A 19834-nucleotide genomic window follows, 5' to 3' on the forward strand; every position below is an offset into this window, starting at 1 on the left:
GGCCTATTAAGTAAGCTGTTCTTTTGAAGGTTAGAAGCTTGCTCAAAACCTCTGAAATCTGGGACAGTGGAGGAAAAAGTTATATTGTCTTCCATTTGTTCCAGTCATGTAAGAGGGCATCTCTTGCTGTTTCTTGCATGTGGCAAACAGGTCCACTTCCGGTTGTGGAAGCATGTTGGCTATTGTTTGAAAAGAGTGATTGTCAAACATCCACTCTGTTGAAGCTGTCGTTTTCCTTGATAGAGAGTGTGCTATTACATTGAGAGACCCTGTGAGGTGAATTGCAGACAAGTGCCACTTCCTTGCTTGCGCCATCCGAAGGATGCCTAGCATTGCCGTATTGAGAGGAGGTGAACATGATCCCGACCTGAATGATGCAGGAGAATGCAGTCATGTTGTCTAGAACCAACAAAATGTGTGTCTCTTCTGGAGGTTTGAGTTTTTTGAGAGACATAACGACAGCCATCAGCTCCAGGAAATTGATATGACAATTCCTCAGAGTAGCTGACCACCTCCCTGCCACCTGGCAGTCCTCCCAGTGTCCTCCCCAACCTGTCAACGAGGCATCTGTATGTATTGTCACTCATACAGGCAGAGGAGTCAGGGTGGCCTGTTTCTCCAGAGACTCCTTCTGGGTCCAAGGTTGAAGTGTCTCCCCAACTTTTTGATTCTTTTGATGAGGTCAGTCGCTCATCTTTTTTCTTGCATGTGATAGCCAGAATTTGTTCACGTTTTAGTTGCAATCTGAGTATTGGATCTATTACTGATGCAAACTGCAGCAGGCCCACCATACATTCTAATTGCTGTCTGGAAACTCTGGACAGTGCTAGGAATGTTTTGAGGTGTTTCCATATTCTATTTTGAGTATTGATGGGCAGAGACAACTGGATGTGAGGAATATCCCAACACAGTTCCAGCCACTGAACACGTCTGCTGGGTGTGAGGCGGGATTTTTTCCAATTTATTAGAAAACCTTTTGACTGAAGTCTGTTGACCACTGCTCCTAGGTTTCTTAAACACTTTTCTTGTGGGCCCCCAGATTAACCAATTGTCTAGATAGGTTATTAGTTTTATTCCTTCTTGTCTGAGTTCTCAGACAACTACTGTTGCTAATTTTGTAAACATTTTTGGGGTAATGTTTAACCCAAAGGGCATGACTTTGAACTTGTACATATCTTTCCCTATCTGGAGCCCCAGGGAGGGGCGGAAGGGAACAGCAATAGGGACGTACCAGTATGCGTCTTTCAGGTCTATAGAAGCTGTCCAGGTCCCTTGTGGAATGATTGAATGTGCTTGGGCAACGGTAGTCATCCGAAACTTTTGGCAGACATTGTGCCTGTTCAGTGTTGATAGGTTGAGGATCACTCTTCATTCGGAGGAATCCTTTTTAGGGAGACTGAGGAGACATGCTTGATGGCAAATATACGCATGTTTCTCTATGGCTCCCTTTAACAGGGCCTTCTGCACATAATCTTCCAGAGAGGGATCTGGTTTTTGAAGGAACCCCTTGAAAGGAAGGGGGGGATGAGACCAATACCACCCCAACCCATTAAAAACAATGCTGTGTCCCCAAGGGGAAGACTTCCATAGCCTGTGGTGTCGTTGAAGGTGACCCCCGGCCATACAGTTCATATTGAGATCCACCACTTCCTCTGCCTTTGCCCATGATAGTCATTTGAGGTCTTGCTTTTCCTTTTCCCCTGCAGGAGTGTCTTTGGACCCTGTGAAAAAGATGTCCTTGCTAATGTTGTTGTCCCTTTATAGGGAGTTGTCCCTTCTGACCACATATCTGTTTTTGAGGGAAACTTTTGGGGGTGACTGATGGCTTATATGATTTTTGGTCATAGCAAGCCTTTTCTGGGTTGGGTAAAGGGAAGTTCTGGGATTTTTGTTTCCCGAGTTCCCTTTTTCCAAGGAGAGTGTACACTTTGCAATTCTGTTGACTGGCTTGCTCGTTAAGTCGAGCCAGAACAGACTCCTCAAGCAGGTCTTTACAGAAGGGGTTAAAGTGTAATAATGAAGTCACACTGGGGAGTGACTTGTTGGAGCCCTCCAGTGTTTCCATTCGCGCTTTTATGAGCCATTCTAGAAAGTCATAGAGTGCTTCCTGTAGGGTTCTCATAAAACTTTTGGCCACAACAAAATTGCTCTGGAATCTTTGGAGTCTTTTGGTGGCATCTTCCAGCAAGGTGGTTGAGGTTATAATACTAAGGAGGCGGATCCTAGCGTGAAATTCTGCCGAGGCTGCTTCCTCTAAGATCCTTATCATAGGGGTCCCAAACTGTTGCATAGCTATATCTAGAGGGGGCTTATTCCTTTCAAAAGGGAGTTGAAGCATTGCTCATTCCGTGGTGGAATTATTTGAGACTAGGATGACCATGGCAAATGGCTTTAATTCTGCCATTGTCTTTCGTCTTCTGGTCACTACAAAATTCTGAAAATCTGCCCTCACATGGTTAATTATTTAAAAAGTAAAGTGACAGAAGGCTGGGGCTCCTTTGTGAGCAATTTGGGTCTTATCCAAAAATAGCAGTAGAGCTCCATTTTCCATTGACCTGGTAAAGGATGTCTTCCATAGCTTTTAATGCTATGGACACAAGTAGGAGAACCGTTTCTTTTAGAGGTTTTTCAGTGTCTGCTGAAGGTGGTACCAGGTGCCATTCTGTATTAGGGTATGCTGCCCTGTCTCTGAATTCCACATGTACAACTTTGATCATGGTTTTTCTCTCCAAGGATTATCAGTATCATCAGGGGTGAATATTGGAGCCCCTATTATCTTTTGATCTGAAGTTTTGTAGTCTGAGCTGGCCATTTTGTTGTTTCCAGTTGGAATTCTAACATCAAACCCTGTTTGGGCAGAATTTGTATCCACTCTCTTTTTTGGTCACAGGATGAAGTATTCTTACACCTTGGGGTGTACAGGACTGACCTAATTTCTCATTTTGGAATTATGTATCATGTCCCTTATATATTGCTGTTCTGTGGCAAGGCCAATTTTGATGTTACTTATTGTTTCATTACCAAATTGATCAAATGTCACAAATCATGTATCCCTTTGGGGGAGCTTGCACAGTCTGACTGAGCTTCAACAACTGAACATCTTCAACAACTGAACTGTAACTGCCTGTTACTATACCCTTCTGAGAATGTAGTCATTTCAGTCTGGGTTAGGTGGATCCTACAATCCCTTTGGAGGAAAGATCCTCTTCAGCATCTGATAGCTGCATGGGGATAGATTTCTTTCTGGAAAGTTTCTTCTATGTTTAGCTGAAATTTGTTCTCCTGATCCTTCCGGGTTCAACGGGGTCGTTTTGGTGGCAATGTCCACTTCATGTCCATTAATAGGGATGTGACCCTCACGTGAAGATTCTTTCACTTCCTCGGCAGGGTTAACTTGGGAGGTATGGGGACTGATGTTTCTAGGTTTTGGCCCAAACATAGATCTTGTTCTTAAAAAGGGTGAAATATCTGCTGCCGGAGTTCTGCCAGAAAGATATACTCTCCCCTTCATCACCCCTGCTGAACACTAGGACCTTATAGCTAGGTTACCATTTTTGTCCAGCCCAGATTGTTATTTTTAATCTAATCCCAGGCTACCTGGTCTAAGATACTACTTAGACCAATGATAGGATATTTCTTAAAGGGTTCTTACTTACTTTAATTGAGGCTACTGCCTAATCCAGGTTATTTAATTCACACTTAAAGGTATGGGTTACATACAACAAATTTACCTTAATATGTAGCCTTAAAGCTAAGCTACTATTTCATCTAGCCAGGATTACTGTTTCATCAAGTCCTAGGATACCTGGTCTAAGCTAAGGCTTGGTCCAATAATGGAATGTTTCGTAAAGGCTTATCACTTAACCTAATATAAGGTGATGCCTAATACGAATTATTTAGATCATGCTTAAGTGTACAGGTTATATAAAAAAGAAAAGTTTTACTATTATGTAGCCTTATTGCTAGGCTACCATTTTATCTTACCCAGATTATTGCTATTATCTAATCTTAGGGTTCTTGGTCTAAGCTACTGCTTAGGACTATAATAGAATGTCTTAAAAGGTTCTTACTTACTCTAATTTAGGTTACTACCTAATCCAGGTTATTTAGTTCACTTATGGATATGTAATCCTAGATTATAGGCTACAGACAACATCCACTATTTATCCAGTGTAAGTTATTCTCACCTAATCTGATCTAGGCTACTGCCTAGGTTATTGTAGACATTGTATAATCTGAAAGGATTTTCTATAATTAATGATAAATTGTGGAACATTTCTTTTAGTTAAAACATCTAATTGAAATGACAAATTTTTAACGACTAACAATCTGTGATTATGACTTAACGCCGGCCATGTGTTAGCAAGAAAAACCGGGTTTTTGGCCTTCACACAAATTAACTACCAATTACAAAAGTTTAAAACTTTAACTGGGACTTAAAACTAAGCACTTAACTTGCTTCTTTGGTGTTTCCATGATTATTGAATTTTGGAGCACTGACGAGAAATGAATCTGTTCCAAATGGACCAATGAAAGATAATGGCTCCCTGGTCTCTTGCCAGTCTGTTGTTGACAATATGGCAGACTGCTCTTGCGCAATAATCACTTCCTCTTCTAGCAGCTTCGCTGTAAGATAAGGGAAAGAGCCCTCTTATCTTTGAGTCCATTACATACTCCCTCACGTGTTATAGTGTTTATCATTATGACACAAGACAGACTAAAAGAGAATTCTTTGATATTAGTTTGGTCACCATGGAGCTCTGACAGACCCATGGAAGGTAACTCCTTGAGGATGAAACAAGCAACTAAGCTATCAAAAAAGATCAGTTTATGTGCTGGATGCAGTACAAATGGGACATCAAAAATTATGATGCAATAAAAATTTTAGTATAAGGTATTATTATTTAAAAGAGTGAAAAATTGTTTCCTGTAGGCTTTAAATAACAACTTATGGTCAAATATTGTCTCCCTGAATTTAATTGAATCTAATGAACAGTTCTCCTTTCCCCGATGCTTTATGTGAGGAAGGAAAGAAAGGGAAGTTAAACCATTTTTAAAAATCACAAAATTTACCAATCTTGCATTCTTTACCTCATTAGACAGTATTCTTTAACTTACCAAAAGGCATGAAGAAGCACTGTTAAATGGATATAGAGTGCTGCTAAACCACTGTAATGTATACATGTTACAAAATAAGAGTACTTGAAATACTTCAAGGTATATTCCATTTGACAAGGGCAAGCAGGGTGGTGAAACACCATTTGCCATTGATGAAGCGCTTTTGTGAAAGTTCACTGATAATTCACCAGATTATCAAATAAATCTCTTGGTACACAAGCAAAAGAGATCACAGGAAAAAATAGGCTACTGTGACATAACAGGAAAGTAACAAAATATAGCAAAAACTACAAACAAGCTTAGGGAGGGGCGTGTCGACAGCAGACTATGCACACAAGGAGTGGGATTTTTGCTTACATGGAACTCAGGATCCATGAGGGTTCATGCATTACACTGCTATCCAGCTAGCAAACACTCTTCATTTCATTTGTGACTCAGGTGTGTATGATTTTTAGTTCGGCAAATGTGGACTAATTAAGAACATGGGGTTGCTGTGAAACATTGTTTGTACTAAAAAATGCTTTTGCGTATCACTTTGCAACCTCGTTCTCATTGCATAAGTTGGAATGAAGTTTGAAGGTCTCCTATGTTTGACGAAAACAAAGCCTTACTTCTTGGTTTTGATCTAGAATTTTTGTAGGAGACTTGTTGGTATACTTGTTAGTACAAATTTCCAAGAGTTCAGTGTCCCCTTTTCATATAAAAAGTCGTCACATATTAATAACATTCCATTATAAGTAAAGTGGTCGAGAAACTACTCACAGAAATAAGGTATTTAATGTGGTTACTTTTTATTTTTAGAATGGCTTATTTTTCCATATAACTAAAACTATATAGTATGCCTCTTTTAAATCACAGAGATGATGACAAAATGGGGGATGTAAATTTTCAAGATGAAAAGAGGGATGTAATTTATACAGAAGGATCCTTTGAATTCCTCACAAAAGAATTACAACTTGAAATTGCAACAAATTCAGAAGTGCCTGATCACAAAAGTATTATAGTAAGACCTTTGAAATCATTATCAGGCTTTTAAATTAAATGTTGTAGATCAGGTGATAAACTATTAAGGTGATTGTTAGACACTCTTCAAGCAAGAGTTTATTTCAAAAAGTATTTTGTGTCAGTTAAGAAGATGAAAACCTGAGCTAAATTTTCTTACTTGTTTCTACTTAGACCAGTATACTCTACACATATCTTATGCATTATTGAGCAACCATATGTAGTGTAGCATGAATAGCTTGGATTTTTAGCATAAAAAAGAGTTAGAGAAAGGGCAATGATAGTATTTGCTTATCTCAGATTCCTGCTGATCATTATCGCAACAGATCATATTTTGGTTTGTGCATTTATGAAAAATGTTTAGAGAGCAAGAAGGCTTCCACAGAGTTAAAGACCAATTAAATTAATTGTCCACAGTACATAGTGTAATTATTACTTTATGCATGAATTTATTTTTCAGGCATTCTTCCTTTTTCAGGCTTTGACTGTTACTGTTTGTGATTCTTATCATCATTTTTGATTTATCATTTTGTGTGGCTTTTTAAAAGAATTTTATTTGCAGGATTTTTAAGAAAGCAACTCATATTTTCTTTTAGGAAATTTTATGTTGTGCTTGCAGTACTTGTTCATAATTCAACTGGTTTTTGTTTATGTCCAATTTTTTTATATGTGATGCAGTTTGCTTCACTCTTTTCTCGTTACTTATAGAATATTTTTCTATTTTTTTTCTCATTTTAGTGTACTGTACGTTTTATGCATATCTGGGTTGATAATAGATATTGTGCATCATTATATCTTTTATCTCTCAACTTTCCTTAAATTCAACAAAGGAGATTTATAAGTTGCTGTTTTTTCTGTTATCAGGCCTTGTAATTTTCGACCTGTAGAGTTTGATACATTTTACTTTTCTAAAAGGTACTTGTTATATTTAAACATTTGTATATTTAAACATTTTTGCTTAGGATAAGTTTTCTTTAGAAGATATTGCCAGATTTTTTGACAAACAGTATTCAGATCTGCAGTAGTCTGAAACTGTTTGCCACAGAGACTATCCAAAATAATTTTTTGTACTTGGCTTTTAATTCTGCACATCTTTATAAAACACTTAGCTTAAAAATGCTACATATTTTTTTTTTACTTTAATCTTATGGGCTAGATGCTTATACTTTTAAGTTTCCATCTACATTTTCTTAATTAGATAGTCAGAACTCCTTGGAAGAGCCTAAGAAACCACACAAACAGGCAGAGGGTCATGAGGACCCATGTTCGAAAGACATTGATAAGGACCCCAACTCACCAGCAAGTACGGATCAGCTGCTGCAAAGTGCTGCTGAACTTCTAAAGCTTGTCCATGACAAACAGGGCTCAGTCCCTCCAACCCCTAACATAGGGTCCCATGATGCAGAAATCACAGGAACAAGAACACCAGGCTTAAGTGCAGCTGATTTACAAGCTGCACAGCACCTCGTGGCTGGTAACCATGCTTGCTTCTGGCTTGCTGACACCTATCCACCTCTGCTCTTATCAGGGTGTCCCTTCAACTAACACTGGAATGATGGTATTTTTGAACTGTAACATAAAATTGCCTGAGTTGCAACTGCAAACAGTATGCCTGAATCTGCACCTCAGTAGATAGTACAATACTCTTCTCTGTGAAAGAATGCAAACCTTCTAAACTGATGCTTTGAAATTAACAAATCTTTGATTATTTGCAATATCTTGGTTGCATGATGGGATTCTTTATACTGTACATGCTAAGAATCCTTGGCTGACAAGTATCCAAACCATCATCTCTAATGCATTTCCAAATCCATATTTCATGGGTACTTGGGCTTGAAGTATTGTATTCATCTCTGAAATGTCAGCATGATCTTAGCAATTTTGCACAGGCCATAGTCAAGCATCTTGGATCTGTGGCACGGACTTTCTATGGTTCACTGTATTTAAATGCAATGACTCCGTTTTGAAATGTGAAAAGTTATTGAGAACTTTTGCGACTCTGAATAACATAGCATGATCTGTGAAGATCTTTCACATCACAACCAAGAAAAGTAGCATTGAACTGGTGTTGGTTTCTTCAGTAAGGTAAGAGGTCCAGAGATATCATAATTATTAAGTAAGAATAGACTGGTCTTATGTATGATGCTATATACTCAGCATCATCATTTACATATTATCAAGTTTTCCCTTTCTGTGATAGGACTTTGATGAATTCTTTCCATCATCATTTTTTTATTCTCTCCTATTTGCTCTTGTATTTTGTATATATAGAAATATCAATGGCTTTTGAGGGCCCTCAGTGACTATTATGGCTTCAGGGCTCTGAACCCATTCCTGCTATGGTAGGGAGTTATTAAGTGGCTTGTACAATGGTAATCTTTAACTAGAGATGAAGGGTGTTATAGAGGATCATCTACTTGGTTTGTAAAGTAATTTATAGTTGAAGAACCACAGATGATTATAAGCGAAAACTAGGCTAGAAGATGGAACAAATCAGTATTGTGCAAGTTTCATGGAATGGTGAGAAAGGATGTCAGTCAGTCAAGATTTGGACAGCATCCAGCAATGATGGATGGTGTTGAACAGATGCCAGCCAGATGAAGACGTTAGACAGAAATGACTACCAGAGACATGATTGTATGGATGTTGTAACTGGAGAGGGATCTGGACAAGACTTATAATCTTCCCTAAGATTATATTCTCGGTACCAACAGTATCTCAGAGTTTGGACAGGTGGATGTAGAGGCAAGAAAAGTATTTCCAAGCAGATATGCAGACATAAGCATTGCCACTGAGATTGAAGGAATCAACCATGAAAGAAAGATTACATGAGTAGTTCTGCTACTCTAATGGGCTCTTCATCTACATGCTTGCATTGATATATTACGTATTTTGGTCAAGGGCAAGAAGTCTCTTGTATATTTATCCTGAGTGCATAATTCTGGCCCAAAATAACAGGTTTTGACATAGGAAAAACCTATTTTGGTAGCCATTGTGAGTCCTCAAAGGAGATACTCTGTCATGCCCCCTCCCCCTGGAGATTCCGTAAGACAGACCAATCAATCTCACTCTCTTATAGTTGGTACTTTGTAGGCACAGTGGTAGAATATACAGCACCCAAGACATAAGGGCTCTATCTTCTGTCCAGACAACAACTGCTTCGGTTTTTCCTCATCTTACTTGCACAGATGTGACAACAGTGCGTATGTCAGCTATCTCCCTCATTACACACCAGGTCTGTGCAAGATAAATGTTCTCTCCAATCCCATGCCTTTTCGTCAGGGAAAGTGGTTAAGTTTTGGGGCTCACAGGAAGCGCACAAACTTATATACGTTTTATCCCTTGTGGTTCTACAGTGACTTACCTAATCATGTCAGGAATACTGCTTCTAATAACCACCCCATACACTCTGAGACTTCTTCAAAGGAAACATTTCCAAAGAAAGGTAACGATGTAGTCACTTTTTGGATGTCATGTGACTTAGGAAAGAGGTGAAGGTCTGCATTTTTAATGAGGGGAAACTAAAATCATTCTCAGCCCACACAGAGAAAGTGGTTTGTTTGTCCTAAGGTGTAGGAAAAATAGTACCATCTCGGATGTTTGTCGTGACATCTAGGTAAACCTTGAGTGCTTGAATCTGGCATGGTATTTTATCTGAAATACTGAGTTCCTTTCTCAGAAAAGGGGATTTTCCTTTTAAAAGGTCCTCGTTCTTGGCCAGGAATCATAGGCCAGGAGGCAACAGTAAATGACAACTAGGTGTACGAGAGATGAAATGAGGTCTCTGTCTAAGAGAGCCCAGTACAATAACCCAAGCTCCTGATGCCAAAGCAGTTGAGAAGACTGCCTTTTGGAGCATACGGGTTGTGGTTGTATTGGGCCCCTGAATTAAGGGGATGATAAGAGTCAAGAACCTTATTCAGAGACCAGGGAATGGGAAGCCTTGCAGGGGCTGGCCTTTGCAGTGCAAAAGGCTGGAGAAAGTAATTAACAATTTTTGTATTAGAATCAATTCTAGAACCATAACACAAGGGTTCTAATAACACTGCCTTGTATGCCATGACTTATAATAGCAAGGCATTTGACCTTAAACATATAATAAAATGTAAAACAATTTCAACAGACTTCAACTAGGAGGTAATCTCACCACATTTTCCATACGGACTGGTATGTCAGATAGATGAAGTTCATAGTTTTTGCACTAGGTACCTAGCAATGTTTTAGGTAAATAATCTACACAATAGATTAGATTTTAAAAATCCATTTGTGAAGGTCACAGCTCAGAAAGGAGGATGTGCAGATGACTTCTCTTCCTCCTGTCTTGGATAGAACAGCAGACGGTTGTGGAATATATTCTCTTGTCCGGTGTTGAAGAAATAAGGAACCAATGACTGTTTGGCTAATTTGGGGCCACTAGGTAAGCGGTTCTGTCAAAAGCTAGTAGATTGTTCAAAGCCCTTGAAAATAGACAATGGAGGAAAAAGGTATAGAGTATTGTTCTTCATTCGTTCCAGTCTTGTAGGAATGCATCACTTGCTATTACCTGAATCTCCAGGTTCAGAGAGAGACACACACACACCAGAACTTGATGGTTCTCACATGTGGCAGACAGATCCACTTCCGGATGTAGAAGCATGTTGGCAATTACTAACTTGAGAGGTGCTAAACGTGAGCCCAACCTCTTGATATAAGACATTGCAGTCATATTGTCTAGGACCAGGCAAATGTAGGTCCCTTCTGGAGGTTTAAATTTTCTGAGATGGAAAGACAGGAAGCAGATATGACACTCCCTCAGAATAGGGGACCATCTTCCTACTACCTGATAATCCTCCCAACCTGTCAAGTAAGGCATCCATATGCATATCACTCATACGGATGATGGAGTCAGGTCAGCCTGTTTGCCAGAGACCCCTTCCAGGTCCAGTTTTAACAAATGTAAGCCTACCCTTTAAAATTTCAAGGAACTAAAACTTTTCCCTGTGTTTTAAAAGTGTTCTTAGCTTGGATGGTGTTATGATGATCGACAAATGCACTGTCGAACACTATTTCCATAGCAAACACGGGGGATGCGTGAACTCTTGACAGACGAGAGTGTTATGGGGAAGGTAGCCAACGTATTGTACGTGCTGTTGTCACATCTGTGCAAGTAGGATGAAGGAAAAACCGAAGCAGTAGTTTTGTGGACAGGAGATAGAGCCCTCCTGTCCTGAGTCCATTATATTCTATCACTATGCCAACAAAGCACTTATTCTGGCTGAGAATTCTTTTAGATTGGTTGGTCTGTCTTATGGAGCCCTGGGGGTTATCATAAGAGTGGACCTCCTTCAAGGACGAACGGTGGCTACGCTATTAAAAGTTAACATTTCAGTGAATTTGTGTGATGATTTTTACATTCGTGATTTCCAAATATTCAGTCTAATTGTGTTAGTTGTGACACAGAAATATCATGACACATGAATTAGACCTTATAATCTGTAAAGAAAAAATGCTAAAAGATTCATTGGTTACATGTTCATTAAGATTCTAATTCATTATGTTATCTGTTAACTGTTAACAGAAAAAATTGGCTTTGTACTGTAATTACTACTCTTTGTCATAAATATTGTATCTCTTATTCTCTTTTATCCAGGAAAAATCATGTTTTTATCTTTTAGGAAAAATGCAGAATTTCTTATAAGTCAGCAAGGGGTACTGACCAGTTATATAACAGAATCTGACTTCATGTCCTTAATTTTTTTTGTCTTCAAAGATCATAGTGCAGTTCCAGAAGCACTTCGTGGTTCTTCTGGATCTGCTTCTTTCTGTCTTGAACTACTGTCTTGATGCTTAAGACATCTTTATTAATAACCTGCAGTATGAAGAATGAAATCATGTCACAAAATTCCCTGATAAGATAGAAAATTGGTGGACTTTCATCCTACAGTTGGCTGTCAAGAACAAATTCCAGTAAGAAAAGAAAGCTACATTCTTTACTGTTGTAGCACTAGCATATTTTATGACAGTTTTGATGAGTATGCTATCTAATCTCATTTTGGCTGTGGAGTACTTTATCTAGGAAAGATAAAGAGCTGCAGAGGTAGAGTCCTGTCTCTTTATGAACTTAAATTTATTTCTTATTAGAGTTTATAAGTATCTCTGGCATAATCAAAAACTTTTGGTTATTCAGACGATGGGAGCTGTTAACTCATAGTGCCAGTCGCTTTGCCTTTTCCTTAATTGAATTTTTATTATGCTCTGATAAGTAGATAAGTAGTATGATTGTCAAATTGTTCATTTGCATAAGAGAAAGATAAAAAGATACAGTGAACCCCCCGTATTTGCGGGGGATGCGTCCCACACACCCCCGCGAATAGGTCAAATCCGCGAATGCTTAAACCCCTCTAAAAACACTTAGAACTGCCCATTTTGATAGCTTAAACCAAGAAAAACCCTGTAAAAATGCTTATACCTGAGTATTTTAATAGTTTTATCACAAAAAGTGCATTTATTCATGAAAATTATATGAAAATACAGTAATTAGTGAATATTTCTCAGTGAAAAATACAGCGAATGGGCGAATTTTCCGCAAATGATGGCTAGATATGTTCCACAGAGAAACCCACGAATGCGTGAGTCCGCGAGTATATGTATTAGTCCCATCTGAAACAGTATGTAGTGTGCTGTCATATAAGTCCTCTAGGTAACAAAGAATCATATGGTACTAGGTGTAACAACAGTTCTGAACTGTTTATTTTTTGTTGGAAACAGCTCTCACTTGATATAGAGGACAGATGTGGTAATTACTAATAATATGTCAAAACTTACAAATGCCAATCACTAGCTGGCTTAATGCATCTACTTTTCAACTATAAGCAGCATAGGTTTAGTTTCCTCTCTATCTAGTATCAGATTGTAGACTTGTGGAATTCAAGAGTTTATTTACAAATTTATTAAACACCAAAATAAAATGTCAGTTTCTTATCACTTTTAAATAACTGGAGTAATTCAAAGCCCCACTTTCCATCCTTTTACATTAGCATTTGTTGAAGTACTGTGGTAGGAGCTTGAATGCATTAGGTTATAACCATCTTTCACTACCTGCCAGTTTGCCACTAATGACTGCACCCTTAAAAGAGCAGCTAAATTAAAATGGTATGTCCTAACTTCTGGCTAATTTGAAAACTGAAAATATCAATATCAATTTAAAGAATTCACATTCAATGTTTTACTGGATTCAACTTATTGCTGTTTGAATCCATGTCAGAAAACCAGCAGCTTAAAAAATCACTGTCATCCCAATTTATGCAAAATTAAATTGCCTAATAACTTTACTTTCCTTTTCTCTACACTTTTTATATGGTTTTATTTTACTTGTACAGATGCGCATTACGGTGTATTATGTTGACAAAAAGCCTTTTAGAATAGATAAAAGTGAAGGACCTGTTCATGATGTGTCAGTTGCTGTTCCATGGGAAATTTAGTAATCCCAGGGGCTTTGATTTTGTTTTGTATAGTTATGTTTCAGCTACCTATAAACGCTGAATTATGCAGGGATTTTTTTTTACCTCATCTTGTTAAAGCTTCGAAATCTAAATGCATTCATGATTGGCTATATCAACCTTCAGTGATATTACTGATAGTCTGACTGAGATAAGGTTGATTCTGTGCTACTGTCAGACAGCAGTGTGACATACGGGAGTTTCCAGGAAGTAAAATTGTGAAAATTCATGACAAAGTATACTTTACAAGTTTCTGAAACCCTGATGACATTAAGAAAATTTTGCCATGACACTAGGTTACAAACCACCTTAAGATGAAACATTATTAAGCTATAAAAATTAGGTAATTAGAAAGATACCAAGAACAGCCAAGTAAAAATTGCTTGTTTTTTGACAAAGTTTGCGAAGTATAGGGTTATGGAAGGCCTCTGCGCTACTTTAATGGTGATATCTCAGATAGACATAGATCAAAAATACTCTCCACCATTTTAAATGTTTTTTCAATTTTCTTAGTTTTTTCACCAACTTACCACTGTCATTTTGAATACTGTATATAATGCGCGTGCAGTAGTTAGCAAATAGTTGGCATTACCTTTTTCTTTGGACATTTTGGTATAGTTTCCTAGTTTTCCAATTTTTGTGTAAGTGGTTGTATAATGTCTTCGTTTTCTATATACTTTCTGCTTGATCATATTATCGCACTGATACACCCTGTGGATGCTTCTTCGTTCAAGAATACATTTATATTCAAAGTTTATCTTCATGATGTAATGAAGTACAGTATTTTTCTTTATTGAAAGAATAAGATGGTTCTCAAAAAATTGGGTTCATGATGTTATTTTCTGCCTTGTAGAATGTCTATGACAATCAGAAAACAGGCATAAGTTGGAGTACCTAGGTGGTTTTTAATGCCTGTATGTGTGATAGTTTTGGTTTCAGCTGCAGGAAATAAATATCAAAAAAATTCCATCATAACAGATCTTTATTTCATTTCGAGATTTATGGATTGTGTCATTATTATACCTGATGTTACTAATAAAAGAATTGTATAGTAACAATACCATTAGTTTGCATAATCATATCAAATTAATAGTGCAGTTCCCGTAAATATGTAACATTTAACAGGATGAATGTAAGCAGCTTATTAGTATTAACAGTTAATTGTACATGTTGCTTTCACTGACGAAGCATTCAAGATTTATTGAGAATTCTTACTAATTTTATGTAAACATGCCTTGTGTGCACTAACTGTAATCTTAAGCAGCTTTGGGTTTCTTAACTGTTGACCATTCTAATCACACTATAGCCCTATAAGTGCACATTCAATTCTACTGTGTAGACAGTAGATTATTCACTCTAAATGGTAAAGCATTTACTTTTGAGTGGTGATCACAATTTCTTATAGTATTTACAAGAGATTTTGTAGCTATTTTCATAAAAAATATTGTTGCATAAAACTGTTATTCTTTGTAATATTCACTGAATATATATGTAAATAACAAATGCAGTATTGTACTGTATATTGTTCAGTGAAGTTAGCTGAAACAAAATCCAAATAAATGTCAGTTACTAAACCGGGTCACACTATGAAACACCCACTTTTGGTTTGCCTCAATTTTTTTTCATGTATGTTAACATTATTTTCAATTAGACAGTAAAGATTTCATTAATAGTTCACAGTATTGTTGTAGACTGTGTTTTTTATATTATCAAATGTACAGTTACTGTTGTTATGTTTACCTTGAGACAGTGAACTTCATAAATCTCTTTGATTATGTCATGAAAGGGGTGTTTTATTCTGTGACTTTTTTCTTGAGCTTCATTGTAATTTTCACTCTTATTCATTATCAGCTATTCGTTCTGGCGACTACTACATGTTTGAGGATTATGGGGACTATGAGGGCTTGGCACCCCTCGAAATCCCAGAAGAACCCAACGAGGATGATGCCCCTCCTGGCATGACAGTCTCAGAGGTAAAAAGAACAACTTTAATGTCCTTGTAGTTTTTTGTAAGAATTCCCAACTGTATTAATGTATGTGTAGGCAGGTTGTTATTTCCTGCTTATCTTTTTAAACTCAACTTTCCCTGTTAAATTTTTCTCTCCTCATGTTTCAGGTAATTGAGTATTCAAATAATTTTGCTCTTTGTTCAGTGAAGTCTTTCCTGAATTACTTAGCATTTTTTTTTTGGTAACAAAAAGCTTTTTTCTCTTCTTTGACCTACTTTTATTTGTAGTTTGCATCGAAGTTGTTAGACACTTCTTTTTTCATATCTTGTAATTGTAACCATATGGAAGTACCACTTGATATATTTCCAGAAAGGAATGCTCATTGTTTTTGGATTTTGCATTTTCTCTTGATTTGATTTAATTTTTGTAAGTTTAATCTTACTACCCGCAAGACATTTTCTCTTGCACCAATGAAGACTGTAACATCATCTATCCGTTTCCATGTAACCTTTTTTTATGTATTCTGTTACTGTAGTATTTCAGTCATGTTTCTCCATCGGTTTGCTTTCTTTCTTCACTGCAATTTTCAAATATTTACCCTTTTGGTAAAAAACTGGTATATTGTATTGTTATCACAACCCCATCCAACACAATTAGCCTACATTGTTATCACAACCCCATCCAACACAATTAGCCTACATTGTTATCACAACCCCATCCAACACAGTTAACCTATACTTGTGGCTGGTCACAATTGTAAACAGACACAGTAGTGTGCTGTCTACCACACAGAATAACAGTCTGACTCACCACCTGGAACCTCAGGTAGGAACAAACCACCTCAACCCTCTTTACTGTTCGAAAATCTTTTTAACATAATTGTCTATGTAATCATTGTGAAAAACAATTCTCATCTTATCAGGTATTTCTGTCATAGGCTGTTACCTGTACAAAACTACTGCCTGAGCTTTTCTCCTGTTAATTTTACATTTTAGCAGTACATTTACATTGTTCCATTGTTTTCCCTGTACACTAGTATCTCGATTTAATGGACTAATAAGGCCACATACTATTCTTAAATTACCACTTGTCTGCTAGATAATACACACATTTCCCGCAGGTTCATAAAAATAGAGAACAAGCAAATTAGAAGGGAAATGGAGTAATTCGGGACAATTATTTCATGAATTGGAGCATTTAAATGATATTTTGTAAAATATTCCATTTGAAATGTTTTTCTTAGTGTAATATCAGTAGTTACCATTAACCTTGTCAGTCATTTGAAATTCCCAAACAATAGTGCATTATTTCGTTCAGACAGGACACTATGAAACCCCTATGATATGCAAATTTTATGTGGTTTAGTGCTACTGATCAATAGACTGGCTTTTCTTTATTTTACATATATGTGATACTAGTTGTAAGTGTTGGTGTTGAAATTTGTTTCTGGGTATTTTGTGGCTCGGTCTTTAAAAAGTTGTCTCCCGGAGGGGGGAATAGTGCTGTCAGTGCACCTCACACATCCCTTCGGCCCCTAGCTGCTACACCCTTTCATTCCTTTTGCTGCACCTCCATTCATATTCTCTTTCTTCCATCATTCTATCTACCCTCTCCTAACAATTGTTTCATAGGGCAGCTGCGAGGTTTACCTCCTGTTACACCTTTCAGGCCTTTCTACTCTTAATTTCCTTTTCAGCGCTGAATGACCTCATAGGTCCCAGCGCTAGGTCTTTGGTCTTGATCCTGTATTCCATTCCATTCAATTTAAAAAGTGATCATAGGTGTTATTGGAACATGACCACCACACAGAAAACAGATTTTCTGGATTACCCCAACAAAATCCCCCCAAAACACAGTTAATCTTTGCTCACTTAATCGTCAATGTTACCCGACGTCGTAAAATGCTACAAGCTTGTTTTGAAGCTTTTTAGGTTGGCATTACGAGACTATGGCATGTGTTTAATTTTTTGTCTAACAGACTTAACATAGCAACTTTCATTATGTGCAAAAAATAGTACAGTACTATTGCCAAACATACACTTTGAATGTGTATTTTGCACATGTAATTGTTCATTTTTAACATTAAATAATCATTAAACCATAAAAAACACAAGAAAACAGAAAATATATTCTTTTGCTTGCTAGTGTGTCAGAATCACCTTAACAGTGATAGGCTGCATTGTCCAAATCCCAATGATGTAAAAAGAAAAAGCTGAGTAAAAAACCAAAACAAAAATATAAGGGGAAAGAGACAATAAGAAAAGGAGAATGAATACGCAATAAGGGCTTTGTACTACTCGGAATCAGATTCATTGAACAACACCACCATTTAAGTCGCATTATCTCAGAACCATCAGATGATGTGGAAGGTATGAAGTCGATCAGGGCAAGATTTTGAGGGACCTGTAGAGCACCTGGGACTAGCATGTCTAGGGCCAAGGGTGAGAGAGCAGGGGGTGCAAGGTTGTGGTCTTAACCCCTTATATCCCAGTGCCCCCATTTGAGGACAGCTGATAAAATGTTACATTTTATTGATAAATTAGTTATGATATCAGTACAAATGTTAACAATATTATAAATTTAATGCATTTGAACTATAAAATACAAAAGTCGTGTTTTATTGAGATTTGGTTGTTAGTTTTTTATGGGTAAAAAATTTGTCTAAAAGTGACTTGAAAAGTAGTATGAGATCTTGTCAATATGCTAACTAGAGAAAACCCAAAAGCCAATATATTTTTCTGCCAGGTGAAATCATAAATTCATATTCGGGTAATGAGGATGATCTTTTGTTCTGTCCTGTGAAGGCTATTCATTAACTATCTGTGTACAACCAAGGACCTTAGAGGTGACAGCTCCAGGCTTTTTCCCTCTACAGGCCAACAAAATAAGCAAGTTTAGAGGAATATCAGTTTGCTTTGGTTAAGGCAGGTCATCTTTGTGTATAAGGATACATCAGATAGTGAGTCTAGATAGGTGACAGAAGAGTGCACATGATCAGAGTCCTCTCTGTGTCACTTATTTGTAAGCATAACGTGGATACAGTACATATAATATTTTGAGTGCAGGCATCTGGCAGTGGTAGCCTACTTTTGCTGAATTTTTTTTTAGAGATGTTATGCGCAAATGGTTGGACTGATAGTCATAGCAAGCCGAGTTTTACCGTTGAGGGAAGAAGTTCGGGGATTATCTACTTATAGGTGACTAGCATCTACATCTCAGTTGAATGGTAAATTGATGTCTACCCTTTGTTTAGAACTTACCAATACTAGCAACTTATCTTAGTATGGGTTTTCCACTCATCATAGTGACCCTGTGAGTTAAGTGGATCTTGATCTTGACCCACACAGTCTATAAGGGCTCTCCTGAATCTGCAGACCCTTTCAGACAATCTTGGGCACTCAGCACCTTGGCCTTGTAAATTATGATTGTGGTGAACAAACAGTTTCCCTAACAAAAACATTTTTTCATGCAAGACCATCAATTATAATCTGAATTCTTACCTCCCACACCCTACTTCTTGCTGCCTTATGTTGAGAATTTCACGAACAATGAAGTGTGGTTGGTCCTTACCTGAGGTTCTAGATAGCACATGGCATGGACAATTAATCTTCATCTATCTGAGGACATTTGAGACCACAAATGTGGGCTACTTATGACTGAGAGGTCTGAATGGAGGAAAATTAGTTTTGTGTTAGGAAAGCTCGAGTTTTGGTACATTGATTAACCAGTTTTCAAGGGACTGTGACCAACTTCAAGGTAAAGTGAATCAGGAATAATTTTTTCTACTTTTTACGAAAAGTTCCAAATTTCTATCCTAAGGGACAACCTCATAACTCTGACCATTGGATAAAAGTTCCTCAGTGTACTTGTGCCAGTAGTTTAAGGCTTGTGTCTAATTAACATTCAGTGACTGACTTTCTTTGACTTCATTCACTTTCAGTTGTTGTTACTTATGCATCTCACTATGTATATTCTGTCTTCCTTTCTTATTTTTCTTTACCTGGTAGTGGAGCATTGAGATAACAGTTTGTGTTAACTTGAAGCTATGATTGGCTGAAATGAAATAAATTAATATCTTCCCATTGGTGTTGTAACCACTTTTCTTTTTAAATATGATTAGATTGTTGCCTGCTTGATGTGCATTATACTGTAATAGATATTGTATATATAGTTGCTGCTTGTACATTATTTTGTCCTGTTTGTTCTGCACTCCCCTAAGCATTCTTATTAAAGATAGGTTAACACTGTGTTAGTATCACGTTCATTATCAACTGCTAATTTTATATC

At 37.3% G+C, this 19834-nt stretch overlaps 1 protein-coding gene across 9 annotated transcripts in view; it reads left to right on the forward strand.

Moving 5' to 3' along the window:
• The window catches only part of Piezo (piezo type mechanosensitive ion channel component), a 366537-nt gene that overhangs the window by 219705 nt on the left and 126998 nt on the right, over nt 1–19834 (forward strand). For 7 of the 9 annotated variants that reach the window (XM_067091426.1, XM_067091428.1, XM_067091431.1 and 4 more), the window contains one exon: nt 15450–15571. In XM_067091426.1, the coding sequence (XP_066947527.1) occupies nt 15450–15571 (122 nt within the window). Of the gene's footprint in view, nt 1–7318; nt 7595–15449; nt 15572–19834 lie in introns of all 9 variants that reach the window. The other 2 variants (XM_067091429.1, XM_067091430.1) reach the window with 1 other exon arrangement.

The sequence above is a fragment of the Macrobrachium rosenbergii genome, chromosome 48 (genome assembly GCF_040412425.1).
Source record: "Macrobrachium rosenbergii isolate ZJJX-2024 chromosome 48, ASM4041242v1, whole genome shotgun sequence".
NCBI lineage: Eukaryota > Metazoa > Arthropoda > Malacostraca > Decapoda > Palaemonidae > Macrobrachium > Macrobrachium rosenbergii.